General features: G+C 40.4%; 2 protein-coding genes across 2 annotated transcripts; one reads left to right on the top strand and one right to left on the bottom strand.

Annotated features, from left to right (window-relative positions):
- Positions 1 to 14286: 14286 nt before the first annotated feature.
- LOC140586428 (uncharacterized) lies at positions 14287 to 16570 on the bottom strand. Its single transcript, XM_072708262.1, has 3 exons — positions 15789 to 16570; positions 15552 to 15697; positions 14287 to 15445 (listed from the first exon to the last, which is right to left on the bottom strand). The coding sequence occupies exons 1-3, from the start codon at positions 16024 to 16026 to the stop codon at positions 14753 to 14755; spliced, it is 1077 nt and encodes a 358-aa protein (XP_072564363.1). The 5' UTR covers positions 16027 to 16570; the 3' UTR covers positions 14287 to 14752.
- A 1232-nt stretch (positions 16571 to 17802) lies between these two features.
- On the top strand, positions 17803 to 20114 carry LOC140586426 (uncharacterized). The gene is made up of 3 exons (XM_072708260.1): positions 17803 to 18621; positions 18711 to 18856; positions 18963 to 20114. The coding sequence occupies exons 1-3, from the start codon at positions 18384 to 18386 to the stop codon at positions 19653 to 19655; spliced, it is 1077 nt and encodes a 358-aa protein (XP_072564361.1). The 5' UTR covers positions 17803 to 18383; the 3' UTR covers positions 19656 to 20114.
- The last annotated feature ends 708 nt before the right edge of the window (positions 20115 to 20822 follow it).

Below are 20822 nucleotides of genomic sequence, written 5' to 3'. Positions count from 1 at the left end.
CTTACTTTATAGTACCTCAGTGAACACATGCTGTCTTGTATATTAAAAAAAACAACTGGCTTATTGCATTTGTAAAGTATTCTAGACATAAGAAGCCCTGAAAGAATTTAATGCCATTAATGAAATACAGGACGAACTACACCTGCTGGCTAATCTATAAAAAAAAATCTAAAAAACTGCAATATAAATAGAGCACCATCTCCACCTACTGGCCAATTTAATACAAAAAAGCGAAAAATCTGCAATATATACTGCCTGGCTTATAAATAAAATCTGATAATTTTCTATGAGTCAAATAGCAGAAAAATGAAAGGAGCTTAAAAATATGGACTGAGGTGAAGGGAAAGTTAATTCCTTGAAAGTATTATGAAGGATATTTCAGCTGAATTACCCAAGGTAGTGAATCAAATTTTGTAAGGATCGGATGAAGCATGCCTGAGATTTAGCTGTTTGAATGAAATGGGAATGGAAATGGTGTGGCCAGCAGGTGGAGTCAGCGCTCCATTTTAGAAATGATATTAAATGCTTTCTGACCTTCTCATTTGTAAATGAAGTCTGATAATGTTGTATAAGGCAAATTGGTGAAAAATGAAAGGAAATTAAAAATATGGACTCAGCTGAAGGGAAAGGTAACAATTATTTGAAGGTTTCATGAGGAATAAGGACATTTCAGCTGAATCTGCTAAGGTGGGTCTTACACATATATGGACAGTGGCTGTCACGCCCCCATTTGACCGATCAGCACCAAATTTGGACGGTCTGTCTGAGGTGCAGTGGTACATTAGTGGGTCAAATTTGGTGATGATCAGATGAAGTATTCCTCTGATTTAGCTGTTTGATTGAAATGATCATGGAAATGCTGTAGGTTCAGTGTGGCTGGTGGCTATACTGTACAGGCAAGTGAAGTTATCTTTATAAATTATACATATGGGCAGTGTCCTGATTTTTATACTACCAGATTGACCTACTTAGGATGGACATTGCAGTAGTTACAGTAATATGTTATTTATTAAGTTTTTAAATATGACAAGGGAATGCAAATGACTATCATGGGACATTGCATATTTCTTGATTTGACATGACTCACAGAACTTGCAGGGCAAAAGATTTTAACCAGTAATATGTCACTGGATCAAAAATGAGATAAATGTAAGTTGAGCTGATTTTGCAGTTTATACAGTGATGTTATATTGCTGTAGCACCCCCGTTTGACTGATCGGCACCAAATTTGGAGGGCCCTTCTCCAGTAATATCCTACATTATATATTTAAGTTTGATGATGATTGGTTGAGGCAGGCCTGAGATATAGCTGTCTGATTGAAATGGGTGTGGCACCACTATGGTTTGGGTGTGGCTGGTGGCCATACCTCATGGAAAGTTTATGATTTTTTTAATAATTTTATATAGGGACTGTCTCCTGATTTAAATGATACCAGATTTGTGTAGGTTTGGTGAAAATCCTAGGAGGATAAGAAAAAAGTACTGTTTTAAGACTTTTACAAAATAGGCAAAAATGGCAAGAGATATGATGAAGTTCTTTATACGATTAAATTTGTCATGAGCTAGTGGATAGCTTAAGCAACAATTGTCAATTTTATAATTAACAGTTCAGGAGAAATAGGCAGAAATGTGCTGTAGCGCCCCCATATGGCAGATTGACATGTCCTTTACAGGGTGGGCTCAGGGTCACAATACAAATGTATAACCAAAATTTGGTTTGGATTGCTCATTGTTTAGCTGGTCAAATGGCTGCTTGATTTTGATTGGCTAATGGTGGCCAGGATTTTACAACTAATGACTGCCATTTTACTTCTCTGACCTCAGGCTTGTACATAGTACATATCTGCCAAATTTCAATTAGATTGGTTAAGGCATTCAGGAGATATTGGCAGTTATTAGTTGTAGCGCCCCCTATTGACGAAATGTGGGCCGCATTGTATGTTGACCCCATGATAGAGCAGGGAGGTTGGATTGTAAGTTTGGTTCAGGTAGGCTAAGGTATGGAGAAGTTATAGCATTCAGACTGAAATAGGCCAAATTTAGGTGGGATTTGGGCATGGGTAGTGGCCATAAAATAGACAAATGTCAGACTTTCTTGAATCTATTTTGATCAGCTAAGTGGACTGATCGGTTTGACACCTCATTTGTCTGATTTGGTCCAATATTGTAGGACTTGAAGGCAGAAGTCAGTTTCACAAATTATGCAAATTAGCAAAAAATCTAAGTAGGCGGAGCTTCATAGTCCAAATAGCAAGTTGGTAGAGCAAAGCTGTCTGTATCAGCAGAAAAAATAATTTCAATTATAGGACTAATAGGACAGGAGCTATGGATTGAAACGCGTTGGGGGGCGCTAGAGCGCCCCCATCTGGCTGACAGGCCTGGGTCAGAGAATCTGAGTAGCGGGTAGGAATTGACATCATATTACCAATTTTGGTTGGTCTAGCACTTACGGTTTAGGCTGTGCATTCAGTTTTAGGGCGCGAAAAATAATAATAATAACTAGAAACTGCAGGCAGTTACTGAAGGGTCCAAAGGGTATGACAAGTAGGACAGGTAGGACAGGTAGGACAACAGATGGTTTGAGTAGAAGGTAGAAATCAGGATGGAGATTGTTGAGTGTCCGTCTAACAGGTCAGGAAATGTAGGACAGAATGTAGGACCCTGTGGTGTAGTGCCTGAACCTGACTGAATGTAATGTTTTGGTGAGATAGTCTGAGTAGTAGGTAGAAATCAGGATATAGACTAGTTAGTATCGGTCTAACAGGTCAGCAAATGCAGGACAGAATGTAGAACCCTGTGGTGGAGTGCCTTAGCCTGACTTAATACATGTTTTGGGTCAGATGGCCTGACTAGTTGGTAGATTTAGGGACCTTCATACCTGGTCTGGTAAGTGTAGATATTACATAGTTGCTTTTTTATACTGCCTGTGTAAACATAGGCTGTGTTGCATATTCTTAACAAAGTGCTGAGTTGCGGGAGTGTGACATGTAACAGCAGTAATATCATGCTGTATGCTATTCTAGGATGTATATTTAGACAGGAGAAAGGCTAAAAGTATTGAAGGCATTATTGAAATGGAGCGCTGACTCCACCTGCTGGCCAATTTATTATAAAATTGTAATTGCTGTAGTGTACACAGCCTGAAGAAAGATTAAAGTTTGAAAGATTTGTAAAAGTCAAATGGCAGGAGAATATAAGCAGATTAAAAATATGGACTTAGATGAAGGTTAAGGTGATTAATATTTTAATTTTTAAATAAACAATAAGCAGATTTCAGCTGCATTAACCAAGGTTGGTCTTAGACATATTATGACAGTGGCTGTAGTGCCCCCGTTTGACTGATTGCCACCAAACTTGGAAGGTCTTTTGCAGCTTGGCTGAGGCAGTCTAGTAACACAGCCGTGCATCAAATTTTGTGAGGATTGGATGAAGCATGCCAGAGATATAGCTATTTGAATGAAATAGGCATGGAAACAGTGTGGCCAGCAGGTGGAGTCAGCGCTCCATTTTAGAAATTGTATTCAATACTTTCAGGCCTTCTTATGTGTAAATTAAGTCTGATAATGTTCTATGAGGCAAATTGGTGAAAAATGAAAGTGAATAAAAAATATGGACTCAGGTGAAGGGAAAGGTAACAATTCTTTCAAGGTTTTATGAGAAATAAGGACATTTCAGCTGAATTTGCTAAGGTGGGTCTTAGACATATATGGACAGTGGCTGTAGCGCCCCTGTTTGACCGATTGGCACCAATATTGGAGGGTCTGTCTGAGGTCCCTTACTACATTAGGCCGTCAAATTTGATGAGGATTGGCTGAAGCACGGCTGAGATTCAGATGGTTGATTGAAATGAGCATGGATATGGTGCAGGTTTGTTGTAGCTGGTGGCCATAGCATACAGGTCAAGATATTTTTATGAATTATCCATAAGGGCAATGTCCTGATTGATGTACTACCAGAATGACCTACTTGGGCTGGATATTGTAGAAGTTACAGTAATATGTTATTTATTAAGTTATTAAACATCACAAGGGAATGAAAATGACTATCATTGGGCATTGCATATGTCTTGATTTGGCATGACTCACAGAACTGGCAGTACAAAATATTTTAACCAGTAATATGTCACTAGAACAGAAATGAGATAAATGTAAGTTGAACTGATTTTCAAGGTTTATACAGACATGTTATATTGTTGTAGCGCCCCCGTTTGACCGATCGGCACCAAATTTGGAGGGCCCTTCCGGACTACTATTCTACAGGATATATTAAAGTTTGGTGATGATTGGCTGAGGCAGGCCTGAGATATAGCTGTCTGATTGAATTGGGCATGGCACCTGTATGGTTTGTGTGTGGCTGGTGACTATACCTCATGGAAAGTTTATGATTTTTTTTATGAATTATTTATTATGACTGTCTCCTGATTTAAATGATACCAGATTTGTGTAGGTTTGGTGAAAATCCTAGGAGGTTAACGAAATGTCTTGTTTTCAGACCAATATGAATTATGCAAAAACGCAAAGATGCAGAAGCAAGTTCTACATGTTGTTTGATTTGGCATGTCGTACTGAATTGACCTGGCAAGAAATGTCGATTGTAGGCTTCACCGTTCTCGAGAAATAGGCAGAAATGCAAAAGTTGTCACTGTTGCGCCCCCATCTGGCCGAGTGAGGTGTCCTTTACAGTTTAGGCAGAGGGTCAGAGCACAAATGTATCACCCAAATTTGATTTAGATTGGTCATTGAGAAGCCTGTGAAATGCCTGCTTGATTTTGATTGGCTGATGGCGGCCACTCTTTAAGGAATAATTACTGCCATTGTAGGTGACTGACCACAGGCTGCTTCCTAGTACATATCTACCAAATTTCAGTTAGATTGGCAAAGGCAGTCAGGAGATATTGCCAGTTTTTAGTTGTAGCGCCCCCTATTGACGAAATGCGGCCCGCCTCGGACCGTGTCCCCAGAATGGTGTAGGGAGGTAGCATTTCAAATTTGGTCAAGGTAGGCCAAGGCACGGCCAAGTTATAGCCGTCAGACCAAAACGGGCCAAATTTGGACATTGTTTGGGCGTGGCTAATGGCCGTAGGATATAAAAATGTCTGAATTTTGTGGATAATTCTTGATCAGCAGAGAATTCTGATTCGTCTGACACCTCATTTGTCTGATTTGGTAGGACAAGCCAGGACTTTAAGGAAAAAGTAGGATTGGCAAATTATGCAAATTAGCAAAAAATCTAAGTAGGCGGAGCTTCATAGTCCAAATGGCAAGTTGGTAGGGCTTTGCTGTCTGTATATGTAGAACAAAGAATTTCGATTGTAGGTCTAACAGGACAGGAGATATCGACCGAAACGTGTTGGGGGGCGCTAAGGCGCCCCCATCTGGCTGGCAGGACTGGGTAGGACAACCTGAGTAGTGGGTAGGAATTGACATCATCTGACCAAGTTTGGTTGGTCTAGCTCTTACAGTTTAGGCTGTACATTCAGTTTTAGGGCAGAAAAATAATAATAACTAGAAACTGCAAGCAGTTACGAAAGGGTCCAAAGCGTAGGATGATCGGACTGGTAGGACAGTAGAGGAATAAGGGCAGAGATCCGGCGGCCATGGTAGTAGACAGTCAGAAAGAATTAGTCAGCCATAACATGATGGAGATTCAGCGTAGGTCTAATGAGATATGACTATATATGTTCCTGGATTTGGCATGACATTGTGAATTTGACTGACAATAAAATTTAAGTGTAGAACAAGTAGGTCAGGAGATATCGACCAAAACATGTTGTGGGGCGCAACGGCGCCCCCCTCTGACTGACTGGGATGGGTCGGAGAGGCTAAGTAGTGGGTAGGAATAGGAATCTTATTGCCAAATTTGGTCGGCCTAGGACTTACGGTTTAGGCTGGGCATTCAGTTTTAGGGAAGAAAAATAATTATAATCGAACCCTCCGGAGTAGTGCATAAGCCTGTCTTAATGGCTGGGTTAATAACAAAAACAGAAGCTTCATTGACCTTCATGTGGAAAACGCCTTTACATCTCCACAGCTTGCTTTACGGAGAGCATGCTGTGCACATCGGGCTGCCTAGCTCAAGTACCCACCGAAGCTGGGTTCGAACCGGCGACCCTCTGATTACAAGCATACAAGTTTAGCCCACTGAGCCACCCACTGCTGTGAGTAAAACGGGTGGGATCAGTAGACACCTTCCTACCTGATCTGGAAACTGATTTTACCTCAATGAGCCTAGGTGGGTCTTAGATGTATATAGACAGTGGCGTAGCGCTCCTGATTGACCGATTGACACGAAATTTGGACGGTCTCTCTGTGGTACAGTCCTACATCAGTGAGCCAACTGTTGTAATGATTGGCTGAAGCATCCCTAAGATATAGCTGTCTGATTGAAATGGGCAAGACACCAGTACAGTCAGGGTGTGGCTGGTGGCTGTATCTTACCGAAAGTCTAAGATTTTTCAGTAAATCTTTAAAAGGACTGTCTCCTGATTTGAATGACACCAGATTTATGGATGTTAGTCGAAAATCCTAGGAGGTTAACAAAAAAACCTGTTTTCAAAACATCTGTAAATCATGCAAGAAGGCAAAGATGTAGAACCAAGATCTATATGCAGTTTGATTCGTCAGGACATAGTGAATTGGACTGGCAATAAATTTCAACTGTAGGCTTGACAGGTCTGGAGATATAGGCAGAAATGCAAATCGGGGTGCTGTAGCGCCCCCATCTGACTGACTGGGACGGGTCAGTGGGATTGAGTAGTGGGTAGGAATAGGAATCTTGTTGCCAAATTTGGTCAGTCTAGGACTTAAGGTTTAGGCTGGGCATTCAGTTTTAGGGAAGAAAAATAATCATTGTTCAACCCTCTGGAGTAGTGCCTGAGCACGTCTAAATTAACAATAATATAAGCTTCATTGATCATCGTGGGGAAAACGCCTTCACATATCCCCAGCTCACTTCACGGAGGGTATGCTGTGCACATCGGGCTGCCTAGCTCAAGGACCCACCTAAGCTGGGTTCGAACCTGCGACCCTCTGATTACAAGCATACAAGTTTAGCCCACTGAGCCACCCGCTGCTGTTGGTAAAACTGGAGAGATCGCTGGACACCTTCCTACCTGATCTGGAAACTCATTGTACCTCAATGAGCCTAGGTGGGTCTTAGATGTATATAGACAGTAGCTTAGCGCTCACGATTGACCGATTGACACGAAGTTTGGAGGGTCTCTCTGTGGTTCAGTCCTACATCAGTGAGCCAAATTTTGTAATGATTGGCTGAAGCATCCCTGAGATATAGCTGGCTGATTGAAATGGGCGAGGCACCAGTACAGTCAGGGTGTGGCTGGTGGCTGTATCTTACCGAAAGTTTAAGATTTTTCTGTAAATCTTTAAAAGGACTGTCTCCTGATTTGAATGACACCAGATTTATGGATGTTAGTCAAAAATCCTAGGAGGTTAACAAAAAAACCTGTTTTCAAAACATCTGTAAATCATGCAAGAAGGCAAAGATGTAGAACCAAGATCTATATGCAGTTTGATTCGTCAGGACATAGTGAATTGGACTGGCAATAAATTTCAACTGTAGGCTTGACAGGTCTGGAGATATAGGCAGAAATGCAAATCGGGGTGCTGTAGCGCCCCCATCTGACTGACTGGGACGGGTCAGTGGGACTGAGTAGTGGGTAGTAATAGGAATCTTGTTGCCAAATTTGGTCAGTCTAGGACTTACGGTTTAGGCTGGGCATTCAGTTTTAGGGAAGAAAAATAATTATTGTTCAACCCTCTGGAGTAGTGCCTGAGCACGTCTAAATTAACAATAATAGAAGCTTCATTGATCCTCGTTGGGAAAATGCCTTCACGTCTCCCAAGCTCACTTCACGGAGGGTATGCTGTGCACATCGGGCTGCTTAGCTTGAGTACCCACCGAAGCTGGGTTCGAACCTGCGACCCTCTGATTACAAGCATACAAGTTTAGCCCACTGAGCCACCCGTTGTTGTGGTTAAAATGTGTGAGATTGGTAGACACCTTCCTACCTGATCTGGTTACTCATTTTAGCTAAATGAGCATAGGTGAATTTTAGACACATTTAGACAGTGAAAGTAGCACACCTATTTGACCGATCGACACGAAATTTGGAGGGTATCTCTGCGGTACAGCCCTTTATTAAAGAGAGATATTTGGTAATGATTGGCTGAAGCATCCCTAAGATATAGCTGTCTGATCGAAATGGGAAAGGCAGCAGTACAGTCAGGGTGTGCCTGGTGGCCGTACCTTACCGAAAGTTTATGTTTTTTCCCTAAGTCTTTAAAAGGACTGTCTCTTGATTTAAATGACAACAGACTTATGTAGGTGTGGTGAAAATCCCAGGAGGTCAATGAAATGACCTGTATTCAGAGAAATATAAATCATGTAAAAATGCAAAGATGGAGAACCAAGTTCTATATGCAGTTGGATTCTTCAGGACATAATAAATTGGACTGGCAATAAAATTTAAGTGTAGGCTTGGCAGTTCTGGAGAAATAGGCAGAAATGCAGATGGGGGTGCTGTCACGCCCCCATCTGGCCTAATGAGATGTCCTTTACAGGGTGGGCTAAGGGTCAGAGGACAAATGTACCAGTTAAATTTGATTTGGATTGGTCATCATTAAGCCAGTCAAATTGCTGCTTGATTTTGATTGGTCGATGGCGGCCACTGTTTCAGGACTCATGACTACCATTGTATGTGACTGACCTCAGGCTGCGTCCTAGTACATACCTTCCAAATTTCAGTTCGATTGGCCAAGGCAGTCAGAAGATATTGGTAGTTTTTCATTGTAGCGCCCCCTATGGACGAAATGCAGCCCGCCCTGGAACGTGTCCCCAGAATGGTGTAGGGAGGTAGGATATCAAATTTGGTCAAGGTAGGCCAAGGCACGGCCAAGTTATAGCCATCAGACCAAAATGGGACAAATATGGACATTGTTTGGGCGTGGCAAATGGCCGTAGGACATAGCAAAGTCTGAAATTTGTGGATGATTCTTGATCAGCTCACAGTTCTGATTCGTTTGACACCTCAATTGTCTGACTTGGTAGGACAAGCTAGGACTTTAAGAGATAAGTAGTATTTGCAAAATATGCAAATTAGCAAAAAATCTAAGTAGGCGGAGCTTTATGGTCCCATTGACTTTTTGGTAGAGCATGGCCGTCTGTATCAGCAGAAACAAGAATTTCGACTGTAGGACAACCAGGACAGGAGATATCGACCGAAACGTGTTGGGGGGCGCTACGGCGCCCCCCTCTGGCTGAGTCGGACGGGTCGGACAACCTGAGTAGTGGGTAGGAATTCCAATCATCCGACCAAATTTGGTCAGCCTAGGACTTACGGTTTAGGCTGGGCATTCAGTTTTAGGGAAGAAAAATAATAAAAATAATAATAATCCTAACAAAAACAATAAGGTTCCATAGCACTACGTGCTTTGGACCCTTAATAACTAGAAACTGCAGGCAGTTACTGAAGGGTCCAAAGGGTATGAAAAGTAGGACAGGTAGGACAAGTAGGACAGGTAGGACAAGTAATAGAGCAATAACGGCAGAGGACTGGTGACCAGGGTAGTAGAAAGTCAGACAGAATTAGACTGCCATAACAGGATGCAGATTTAGTGTAGCTCTATTGCGACAGGAGATGTAGGGCAAACTGTAGAGGAGGGTACTAACAAGTCAGACAGAACTACAGGTCAGCAGATGTCAGACAGAACAGAACTTGTTTCAGTCAGATGGTTTGAGTAGCAGGTAGAAATCAGGATGGAGATTGTTTAGTGTCGGTCTAACAGGTCAGGAAATGTAGGAAAGAATGTAGAACCCTGTGGTGTAGTGCCTGAACCTGACTGAATGCATTATTTTGGTCAGATGGTCTCAGTAGTAGGTAGAAATCAGGATATAGATTAAATATTATCGGTCTAAAAGGTCAGCAAATGTAGGACAGAATGTAGAACCCTGTGGTGGAGTGCCTTAGCCTGACTGAATGCATGGTTTGGGTCAGATGGCCTGACTAGTTGGTAGATTTAGGGACCTTCATACCTGGTCTGGTAAGTCTAGATATTACAGAGTTGCTTTGTTATACTGCCTGTGTAAACATAGGCTGTGTTGCATATTCTTAACAAAGTGCTGAGTTGCGTAGTGTGACATGTAACAGCAGTAATATCATGCTGTATCCTATTCTAGGTCGTACATTTAGACAGGAGAAAGGCTAAAAGTATTGAAGGCATTATTGAAATGGAGCGCTGACTCCACCTGCTGGCCAATTTATTATAAAATTGTAATTGCTGCAGTGTACACAGCCTGAAGAAAGATTGAAGTTTGAAAGATTTGTAAAAGTCAAATGGCAGGAAAATATAAGCAGATTAAAAATATGGACTCAGATGAAGGGAAAGGTGATTAATATTTTAATTTTTAAATAAACAATAAGCAGATTTCAGCTGCATTAACCAAGGTTGGTCTTAGACATAGTAGGACAGTGGCTGTAGTGCCCCCGTTTGACCGATTGCCACCAAACTTGGAAGGTATTTCTGAAGTCTAGTAACACAGATGTGCGTCAAATTTTGTGAGGATTGGATGAAGCACGCCAGAGATATAGCTATTTGAATGAAATGGGCATGGAAATAGTGTGGCCAGCAGGTGGAGTCAGCGCTCCATTTTAGAAATTGTATTCAATACTTTCAGGCCTTCTTATGTGTAAATTAAGTCTGATAATGTTCTATGAGGCAAATTGGTGAAAAATTAAAGCAAATAAAAAATATAGACTCAGGTGAAGGGAAAGGTAACACTTCTTTCAAGGTTTTATGAGAAATAAGGACATTTCAGCTTAATTTGCTAAGGTGGGTCTTAGAAATATATGGACAGTGGTTGTAGCGCCCCCGTTTGACCGATCGGCACCAAATTTGGACGGCCCTTCCGGAGTACTATCCTACACGACATATTAAAGTTTGGTGATGATTGGCTGAGGCATGCCTGAGATATAGCTGTCTGATTGAAATGGCCATGGCACCTGTATGGTTTGGGTGTGGCTGGTGGCCAGCGATTATTGCGGCTGGTGTGGCTGCTTCCCAGCGATTATTAATTGCTTTTATAAAACCAAGACCTAAATGAGAATGATACTAAAAAAACATTAGCATAACTTAAACCATCTAAAAACAGAAAACAGCAAATCGTCAACAAACTACAATTAAAAAGATGTGCCGTCAGACAATATTACAGATATTCTTACCTCTTGCAATGCCAGCAGCAAAATCTAAAAGACAAGCCTTGCAATGGCGGACACCGGAAAGCGGTCACGTACGGCAGCCAATCAGAACCGTAAAAACATGTCCCCCTTTTGGCGAATGTCTACTGAGCACAAACAAAATGTCCGCCACAGAAAGGCGTCTTCGCCGCTATGTAAGGGATAATGTACAGTCAGCCGGTAGTTATCGCAGAAATAAGCCCCGACAGTGTGATCAGGACCCGACGCGAAGCGGAGGGCCTTGTATCACACTGAAGGGGCTTATTTCGCGATGACTACCGGCTGCCTGTACATTATACCGCTTATTACACAGCTATTTGTCACATAAGGAAAAAACCTGGACATCAATATAAATTTGAAACATTTTATTGGCATATTTGTTTTAAATTAGCATTTTTACCCTTCCGCGAAACGATATAGTACCACGTGACCATGCGTTATTACTTTGGAGAGGTTATTTGAAAAGAACGAACCTGCAAATGTCTCAACTGACCAATCAGAATCAAGCATTCCAGAGAGCCATGTAATAAGCCGAATTAATGCTTAACCAGTTTATCCCTTTATGAAGTTAGTTTAGTCTAAATTAATAAATTCAACAGACTTAGCTCTTAAAGCATATAGCAGCAAACCTTTAACATACAACTAAAAACACCTTCGGCTGACAAAGAGCATATGATAACCTAGGCTGACCAGATAATCCATGTCAGGGAGGACACTTTAAGCTACTCCAGGTTTTACAAACTACTTTAAAACTGAAAGGCACCTGTGTTTGGCTAAATAGCTCACTTCTTCTTGTGCTTTGACTGGTTTGATTGAAAAACTCATCCAGCTGTTACACATTAACATTAGTGGCATATGCATGATTATAGGAGACTGATCAATCAGCACACAGCAAGAATTCGGTGCTTAACTGAGATCCAGGTCCTTTTAATTTAAATGGTATTTTACAAATCCTGTCCTAGCTCAATGTGTCCTCCCTGACATGGATTATCTGGTCACCCTAGATAACCCAATTAAAAAAGTAATAAAGTACAACTCCGACACTGACCAAAAAGCAATCATTTGCGTGCCGTTTGCGGTAAATCCCTTGTTGTAAACAATAACTACTAATCGAATTTTAATAACACAGAAGGATTCAAACATCGCCTGGCTGTTTCAGAATGCTTCGTTTTTGCTTAACCCGATAACATGTCTTATTGTAGGCAGTCCGGGCTAAATGTTAGTAAACGAAAATAAAGTTTATTTATTTAAAACTGAGGTACGCCTATCTAAAATCCAACAACAAGCAATCCAGCGAAAGAGGAAATGCTGCTTTCTGAAACTGACCCCAGCCGTTCGTAAAACTATTTATATTCATGGCTATATTTCACTGTTTGTCCGCTTTTTAGTCTTCACCGAGTAGGCCTATAGTCAATTAAACCGCAGATAATACCTAAGTAATAACAGGCGCTCTAAAACTACTAAAACGTTAAAACTGGACTGCATTATGCGTCTAGTTTCGGTCGCAAACCTACAGTCGATTTGTACGACAGACACGCGTATTTAATAAATGCTTCCCAGCGATTATTAATTGCTTTTATAAAACAAAGACCGAACTGAGAATGATACTAAAAAAAACCTTAGCATAACTTAAACCATCTAAAAACAGAAAACAGCAAGTCGTCAACAAACTACAATTAAAAAGATATGTCGTCAGACAATATTACATATATTCTTACCTCTTGCAACGCGACCAGCAAAATCAAAAAGACAAGCCTTGCTGTGGCGGGGGAATGTGGTCACGTACGGCAGCCAATCAGAACCGTAAAAACACATCCCCCTGTCGGCGAATGTCTACTGAGCTTAAACAAGAGAAAGGCGTCTTCGCCGATATGCCGAATTAATGCTTAACCAGCTTATCCCTTTATGAAGTTAGTTTAGTCTAAATTAATAAATTCCACAGACTTAGCTCTTAAAGCATATAGCAGCAAACCTTTAACATACAACTAAAAACACCTTCGGCTGACAAAGAGCATATGATAACCCAATTAAAAAAGTAATAAAGTACAACTCCGACACTGACCAAAAAGCAATCATTTGCGTCCGTTTGCGGTAAATCCCTTGTTGTAAACAATAACTACTAATCGAATTTTAATAACACAGAAGGATTCAAAACATCAAGATTTCAAACATCGCCTGGCTGTTTCAGAATGCTTCGTTTTTGCTTAACCCGATAACATGTCTTATTGTAGGCAGTCCGGGCTAAATGTTAGTAAACGAAAATAAAGTTTATTTATTTAAAACTGAGGTACGCCTATCTAAAACATTAAAACTGGACTGCATTATGCGTTTAGTTTCGGTCGCAAACCTACAATCGATTTGTACGACAGACACGCGTATTTAATAAACGCTTCCCAGCGATTATTAATTGCTTTTGTAAAACCAAGACTGAACTGAGAATGATACTAAAGAAACCTTAGCACAACTTAAACCATCTAAAAACAGAAAACACCAAATCGTAAACAAACTACAGTTAAAAAGATCTGCCGTCAGACAATATTACAAATACACTTACCTCTTGCAACGCCAGCAGCAAAATCTAAAATACAAGCCTTGTATAGCGGACACCTGGAAGCGGTCACGTACAGTACGGCAGCCAATTAGAACCGTAAAAACACGTCCCCCTGTCGGCAAATGTGTGTCAATATGTTGTAATTACATATTCTAAACTACAAACATTTTCTGATATATTAGACTGTGAAACTAACATATTTGGCAAGCTTGTAATAAGTGTAGTCTAACAAAATACAATTAAGCAAATCGCCTGCACTGTTCATTAGCTCAGAAAATGCGGGCTTTGACACAATTTAATGTTATGAAAATGCGCTATACAAATGAACAGTATATTTTCATGAGAGGTCGATTTGGCTACATACAGTATGTATATGCTCTCCTCTCAATAAATAGAACATTTTAAATCATAATGAAGTTCACAAACAAACATTCCCATAGTACGATTTGCCTTTAAACCCAAACAACTTCAAAAACATGAAACATTCACAGTCAATTTGACGTGGTTTTACTTTATAACACATAAAACACAAACCAAAATACAACCGAATTCGCCCTTCTCATGTAATACAAACTGTCATGTCACAAATAAATAGGTCAAACAAGAAGTAATGTACAGTACAATTAGTAGTCCCATACTACTGCCATTTACACAAACTTTATACAAAAAACTTCAAAACTTCACGCTCACAGCAACAGTAATGTACAGTACAAGTAGCCCTATACACCTGCTATTTACACAAACTTTATACAAAAAACTTCAAAACGTCACGCTCACAGCAACAGTAATGTACAGTACAAGTAGTCATATACTACTGCTATTTACACAAACTTTATACAAAAAACCTCAAAACTTCACGCTCAGACTGTCAGAGCAACACAACAAACATATTAAACTAAAAACAGAACACGCTAATACAAAACAAACTACTCCGGCGAGTCATCACATCTCTAGCTAGACGAAGGGACTGCGCTATCTGCAATGTCTACAATAGAAGAAACGTTGCATTCGTCGTCAAAAGAGAACTGAAGGCATTCCTCAAAAAGAAGATGCTCTTCAATAGCTTCCTCTTTGTCCATTAATGATGTTATATTCCGTCGTTTTAAATAGTCCACCAGAGTACAGTGTCCGACAGTCAATGTATAATCTGCGCCGTCATCATTTTTCACTTTTAAAGTTCCGCGTAATACTTTTGAAAATGCCCCCGATTTCTGCAGCATCCTGCAGCTCTGGCATCGTGCAAACCTGCTCTGGCTGTCCCAAGTATCCTGCCGGCTTCCACACAGGGCACACTTCAGGCTTGCCTTAATCTCAGCTCCACATATGGAAGCCTTCACCGTCACAACCGATTCCTCTTCTTGTACAGCGTCCGCGTCTCCCACATCCAAATCGCAGATCTTCTCAATCATGCTCTCTACGGTTGTTGTTAGTTCCACTTTCCCTTCAAAAACTCTAGTCGAAAGCTCCGTAAAGACGTAAGATGAGTCAACCTCCACGTCATGGATCAGTCTCTCCCAAACGCAAAGACTCATCTGGGCAGTTCCATCAAAGACTGTGAATCTCTTCACCTCTTTGTCGCTGCCTCTAATGCTTACAGTTTTCTGCAATGACGCTGCCACGACCTTGGCTTTCACCAAAGGCACCTATAGGAATGAACACCAGTCATTACTTTTCTAAACTTCTCATCCAGAAATAGCGAAATTTTACAAAAGGTGTACATTGTCATTGCAAACTTATTCTTAAACGCACCTTCTTGCCTGCCGGCAGAGCTGTGACATCAACCAGTGTCTGCCTAACGGGTGCTGCAGGTTTCCGAAAAGGAAACGTCACCTTCGTTACAGACAGCTCGGTCAACTGGTTCCCCATCACGTCGAAGTCAGACGTGCCTTTAAAACCTACCAAAAAAAAAAAAAAACCAACAGACATTAATACATACTCAGTAACAACCATGTCCTGGAAAACTGTGCTCTGTAAAGCAATACTTACTCAAAGCCTTTCTGACATGTGTCAGGCGTATTGCCGTGCCATTATCTGAAGCTTGGCTGAACAGCGCACGCTTTCTCGGACTGAAGATGGTCACATCGTGAAATTCTTCACGTCCAGTCTGTAGTACAGCATTAAAAAAACCTCTGTTTTTAGTGGTGAATTTTAATGCTGAGATAGAGTGGATATAGCCACTGACTACGTCTGTGTCCATCCTCATTTTCTTCGCTGGAGTCTCCATGTCGAAAAAGCAATTAGAAAAACATGCAAAACACCCCAATATATATACTGCTGGGACATGCCATTAACCTCCCCTTATTACACGACTCTCTGGAATGCTTGATTCTGATTGGTCAGGTGAGACATTTGCAGGTTTGTTCTTTTCAAATAATAACCGCTCTTTTCAAATAATAACCGCTCCAAAGTAATAACGCATAGCCGCTACTACTTGTATGTTTAAAATGTTAGTCACGTCGTACTATATCGTTTCGCCGAAAGATAAAAATGTTAATTTAAAACAAATATGCCAAGAAAATGTTTCAAATTCATATTCATATATTGTCTCGTGTAGAGTTAATGTTGTCTACACTGACTATAATTTATGTTTTTGTATTTGGGTACATATGTTTGTTCCTTATTTTATTTTTCCTTATTTATATAATTCTCTATGTCCGACATGGGGACTGCACCTAATTTAGTTGTACTTGTTACAATGACAATAAAGTTATTCTGATATTCATGTCCAGTTTTTTTCCTTATGTGGCAAGTAGCCATGTAATAAACTGGATAATGTACAGGCAGCCGGTAATTATCGCGAAATAAGCCCCGACAGTGTGATACAAGAAGCGGAGAGTCTTGTATCACACTGAAGGGGCTTATTTCGCGATAATTACTGGCTGCCTGTACATTATCCCTTACTTACACGGCTACTTGCCACATAAGGAAAAAAACTGGACATGAATATGAATTTGAAACATTGGCGTCGGGTCCTGATCACACGGTCGGGGCTTATTTCGCGATAACTACCGGCTGCCTGTACATTATCCCGCTTATTACACGACTCTCTGGAATGCTTGATTCTGATTGGTCAGTTGAGACATTTGCAGGTTCGTTCTTTTCAAATAATAACCGCTCTTTTCAAATAATAACCGCTCCAAAGTAATAACCCCTAGCCGCTACTACTTGTATGTTTAAAATGTTAGTCACGTTGTACTAATTATCGCGAAATAAGCCCCTTCAGTGTGATACAAGAAGCGGAGGGTCTTGTATCACACTGAAGGGGCTTATTTCGCGATAACTACCGGCTGCCTGTACATTATCCCTTACTTACACGGCTACTTGCCACATAAGGAAAAAAACTGGACATGAATATGAATTTGAAACATTGGCGTCGGGTCCTGATCACACTGTCGGGGCTTATTTCGCGATAACTACCGGCTGCCTGTACATTATCCAGTTTATTACACGGCTACTTGCCACATAAGGAAAAAAACTGGACATGAATATCAGAATAACTTTATTGTCATTGTGACAAGTACAATGAAATTAGGTGCAGTCCCCATGTCGGACATAGAAAATTATATAAATAAGGAAAAATAAAATAAGGAACAAACATATGTACCCAAATACAAAAACATAAATTATAGTCAGTGTAGACAACATTAACTCTACACGAGACAATATATGAATATGAATTTGAAACATTTTCTTGGCATATTTGTTTTAAATTAACATTTTTATCTTTCCGCGAAACGATATAGTACGACGTGACTAACATTTTAAACATACAAGTAGTAGCGGCTATGCATTATTACTTTGGAGCGGTTATTATTTGAAAAGAGCGGTTATTATTTGAAAAGAACGAACCTGCAAATGTCTCAACTGACCAATCAGAATCAAGCATTCCAGAGAGTCGTGTAATAAGCGGGATAATGTACAGGCAGCCGGTAGTTATCGCGAAATAAGCCCCTTCAGTATGATACAAGACTCTCCGCTTCTTGTATCACACTGTCGGGGCTTATTTCGCGATAATTACCGGCTGCCTGTACATTATCCAGTTTATTACACGGCTACTTGCCACATAAGGAAAAAAACTGGACATGAATATCAGAATAACTTTATTGTCATTGTAACAAGTACAACTAAATTAGGTGCAGTCCCCATGTCGGACATAGAGAATTATATAAATAAGGAAAAATAAAATAAGGAACAAACATATGTACCCAAATACAAAAACATAAATTATAGTCAGTGTAGACAACATTAACTCTACACGAGACAATATATGAATATGAATTTGAAACATTTTCTTGGCATATTTGTTTTAAATTAACATTTTTATCTTTCGGCGAAACGATATAGTACGATGTGACTAACATTTTAAACATACAAGTAGTAGCGGCTATGCGTTATTACTTTGGAGCGGTTATTATTTGAAAAGAGCGGTTATTATTTGAAAAGAACAAACCTGCAAATGTCTCACCTGACCAATCAGAATCAAGCATTCCAGAGAGTCGTGTAATAAGGGGAGGTTAATGGCATGTCCCAGCAGTATATATATTGGGGTGTTTTGCATGTTTTTCTAATTGCTTTTTCGACATGGAGACTCCAGCGAAGAAAATGAGGATGGACACAGACGTAGTCAGTGGCTATATCCACTCTATCTCAGCATTAAAATTCACCACTAAAAACAGAGGTTTTTTTAATGCTGTACTACAGACTGGACGTGAAGAATTTCACGATGTGACCATCTTCAGTCCGAGAAAGCGTGCGCTGTTCAGCCAAGCTTCAGATAATGGCACGGCAATACGCCTGACACATGTCAGAAAGGCTTTGAGTAAGTATTGCTTTACAGAGCACAGTTTTCCAGGACATGGTTGTTACTGAGTATGTATTAATGTCTGTTGGGTTTTTTTTTTTTGGTAGGTTTTAAAGGCACGTCTGACTTCGACGTGATGGGGAACCAGTTGACCGAGCTGTCTGTAACGAAGGTGACGTTTCCTTTTCGGAAACCTGCAGCACCCGTTAGGCAGACACTGGTTGATGTCACAGCTCTGCCGGCAGGCAAGAAGGTGCGTTTAAGAATAAGTTTGCAATGACAATGTACACCTTTTGTAAAATTTCGCTATTTCTGGATGAGAAGTTTAGAAAAGTAATGACTGGTGTTCATTCCTATAGGTGCCTTTGGTGAAAGCCAAGGTCGTGGCAGCGTCATTGCAGAAAACTGTAAGCATTAGAGGCAGCGACAAAGAGGTGAAGAGATTCACAGTCTTTGATGGAACTGCCCAGATGAGTCTTTGCGTTTGGGAGAGACTGATCCATGACGTGGAGGTTGACTCATCTTACGTCTTTACGGAGCTTTCGACTAGAGTTTTTGAAGGGAAAGTGGAACTAACAACAACCGTAGAGAGCATGATTGAGAAGATCTGCGATTTGGATGTGGGAGACGCGGACGCTGTACAAGAAGAGGAATCGGTTGTGACGGTGAAGGCTTCCATATGTGGAGCTGAGATTAAGGCAAGCCTGAAGTGTGCCCTGTGTGGAAGCCGGCAGGATACTTGGGACAGCCAGAGCAGGTTTGCACGATGCCAGAGCTGCAGGATGCTGCAGAAATCGGGGGCATTTTCAAAAGTATTACGCGGAACTTTAAAAGTGAAAAATGATGACGGCGCAGATTATACATTGACTGTCGGACACTGTACTCTGGTGGACTATTTAAAACGACGGAATATAACATCATTAATGGACAAAGAGGAAGCTATTGAAGAGCATCTTCTTTTTGAGGAATGCCTTCAGTTCTCTTTTGACGACGAATGCAACGTTTCTTCTATTGTAGACATTGCAGATAGCGCAGTCCCTTCGTCTAGCTAGAGATGTGATGACTCGCCGGAGTAGTTTGTTTTGTATTAGCGTGATCTGTTTTTAGTTTAATATGTTTGTTGTGTTGCTCTGACAGTCTGAGCGTGAAGTTTTGATGTTTTTTGTATAAAGTTTGTGTAAATAGCAGTAGTATATGACTACTTGTACTGTACATTACTGTTGCTGTGAGCGTGACGTTTTGAAGTTTTTTGTATAAAGTTTGTGTAAATAGCAGGTGTATAGGGCTACTTGTACTGTACATTACTGTTGCTGTGAGCGTGAAGTTTTGAAGTTTTTTGTATAAAGTTTGTGTAAATGGCAGTAGTATGGGACTACTAATTGTACTGTACATTACTTCTTGTTTGACCTATTTGTTTGTGACATGACAGTTTGTATTACATGAGAAGGGCGAATTCGGTTGTATTTTGGTTTGTGTTTTATGTGTTATAAAGTAAAACCACGTCAAATTGACTGTGAATGTTTCATGTTTTTGAAGTTGTTTGGGTTTAAAGGCAAATCGTACTATGGGAATGTTTGTTTGTGAACTTCATTATGATTTAAAATGTTCTATTTATTGAGAGGAGAGCATATACATACTGTATGTAGCCAAATCGACCTCTCATGAAAATATACTGTTCATTTGTATAGCTCATTTTCATAACATTAAATTGTGTCAAAGCCCGCATTTTCTGAGCTAATGAACAGTGCAGGCGATTTGCTTAATTGTATTTTGTTAGACTACACTTATTACAAGCTTGCCAAATATGTTAGTTTCACAGTCTAATATATCAGAAAATGTTTGTAGTTTAGAATATGTAATTACAACATATTGACACACATTCGCCGACAGGGGGACGTGTTTTTACGGTTCTAATTGGCTGCCGTACTGTACGTGACCGCTTCCAGGTGTCCGCTATACAAGGCTTGTATTTTAGATTTTGCTGCTGGCGTTGCAAGAGGTAAGTGTATTTGTAATATTGTCTGACGGCAGATCTTTTTAACTGTAGTTTGTTTACGATTTGGTGTTTTCTGTTTTTAGATGGTTTAAGTTGTGCTAAGGTTTCTTTAGTATCATTCTCAGTTCAGTCTTGGTTTTACAAAAGCAATTAATAATCGCTGGGAAGCGTTTATTAAATACGCGTGTCTGTCGTACAAATCGATTGTAGGTTTGCGACCGAA

Source organism: Paramormyrops kingsleyae, unplaced genomic scaffold, assembly GCF_048594095.1.
Source record: "Paramormyrops kingsleyae isolate MSU_618 unplaced genomic scaffold, PKINGS_0.4 ups57, whole genome shotgun sequence".
Lineage (NCBI taxonomy): Eukaryota > Metazoa > Chordata > Actinopteri > Osteoglossiformes > Mormyridae > Paramormyrops > Paramormyrops kingsleyae.
Note: the sequence above shows the minus strand (reverse complement) of the source record. Positions and strands in the feature narration are given on the sequence as shown.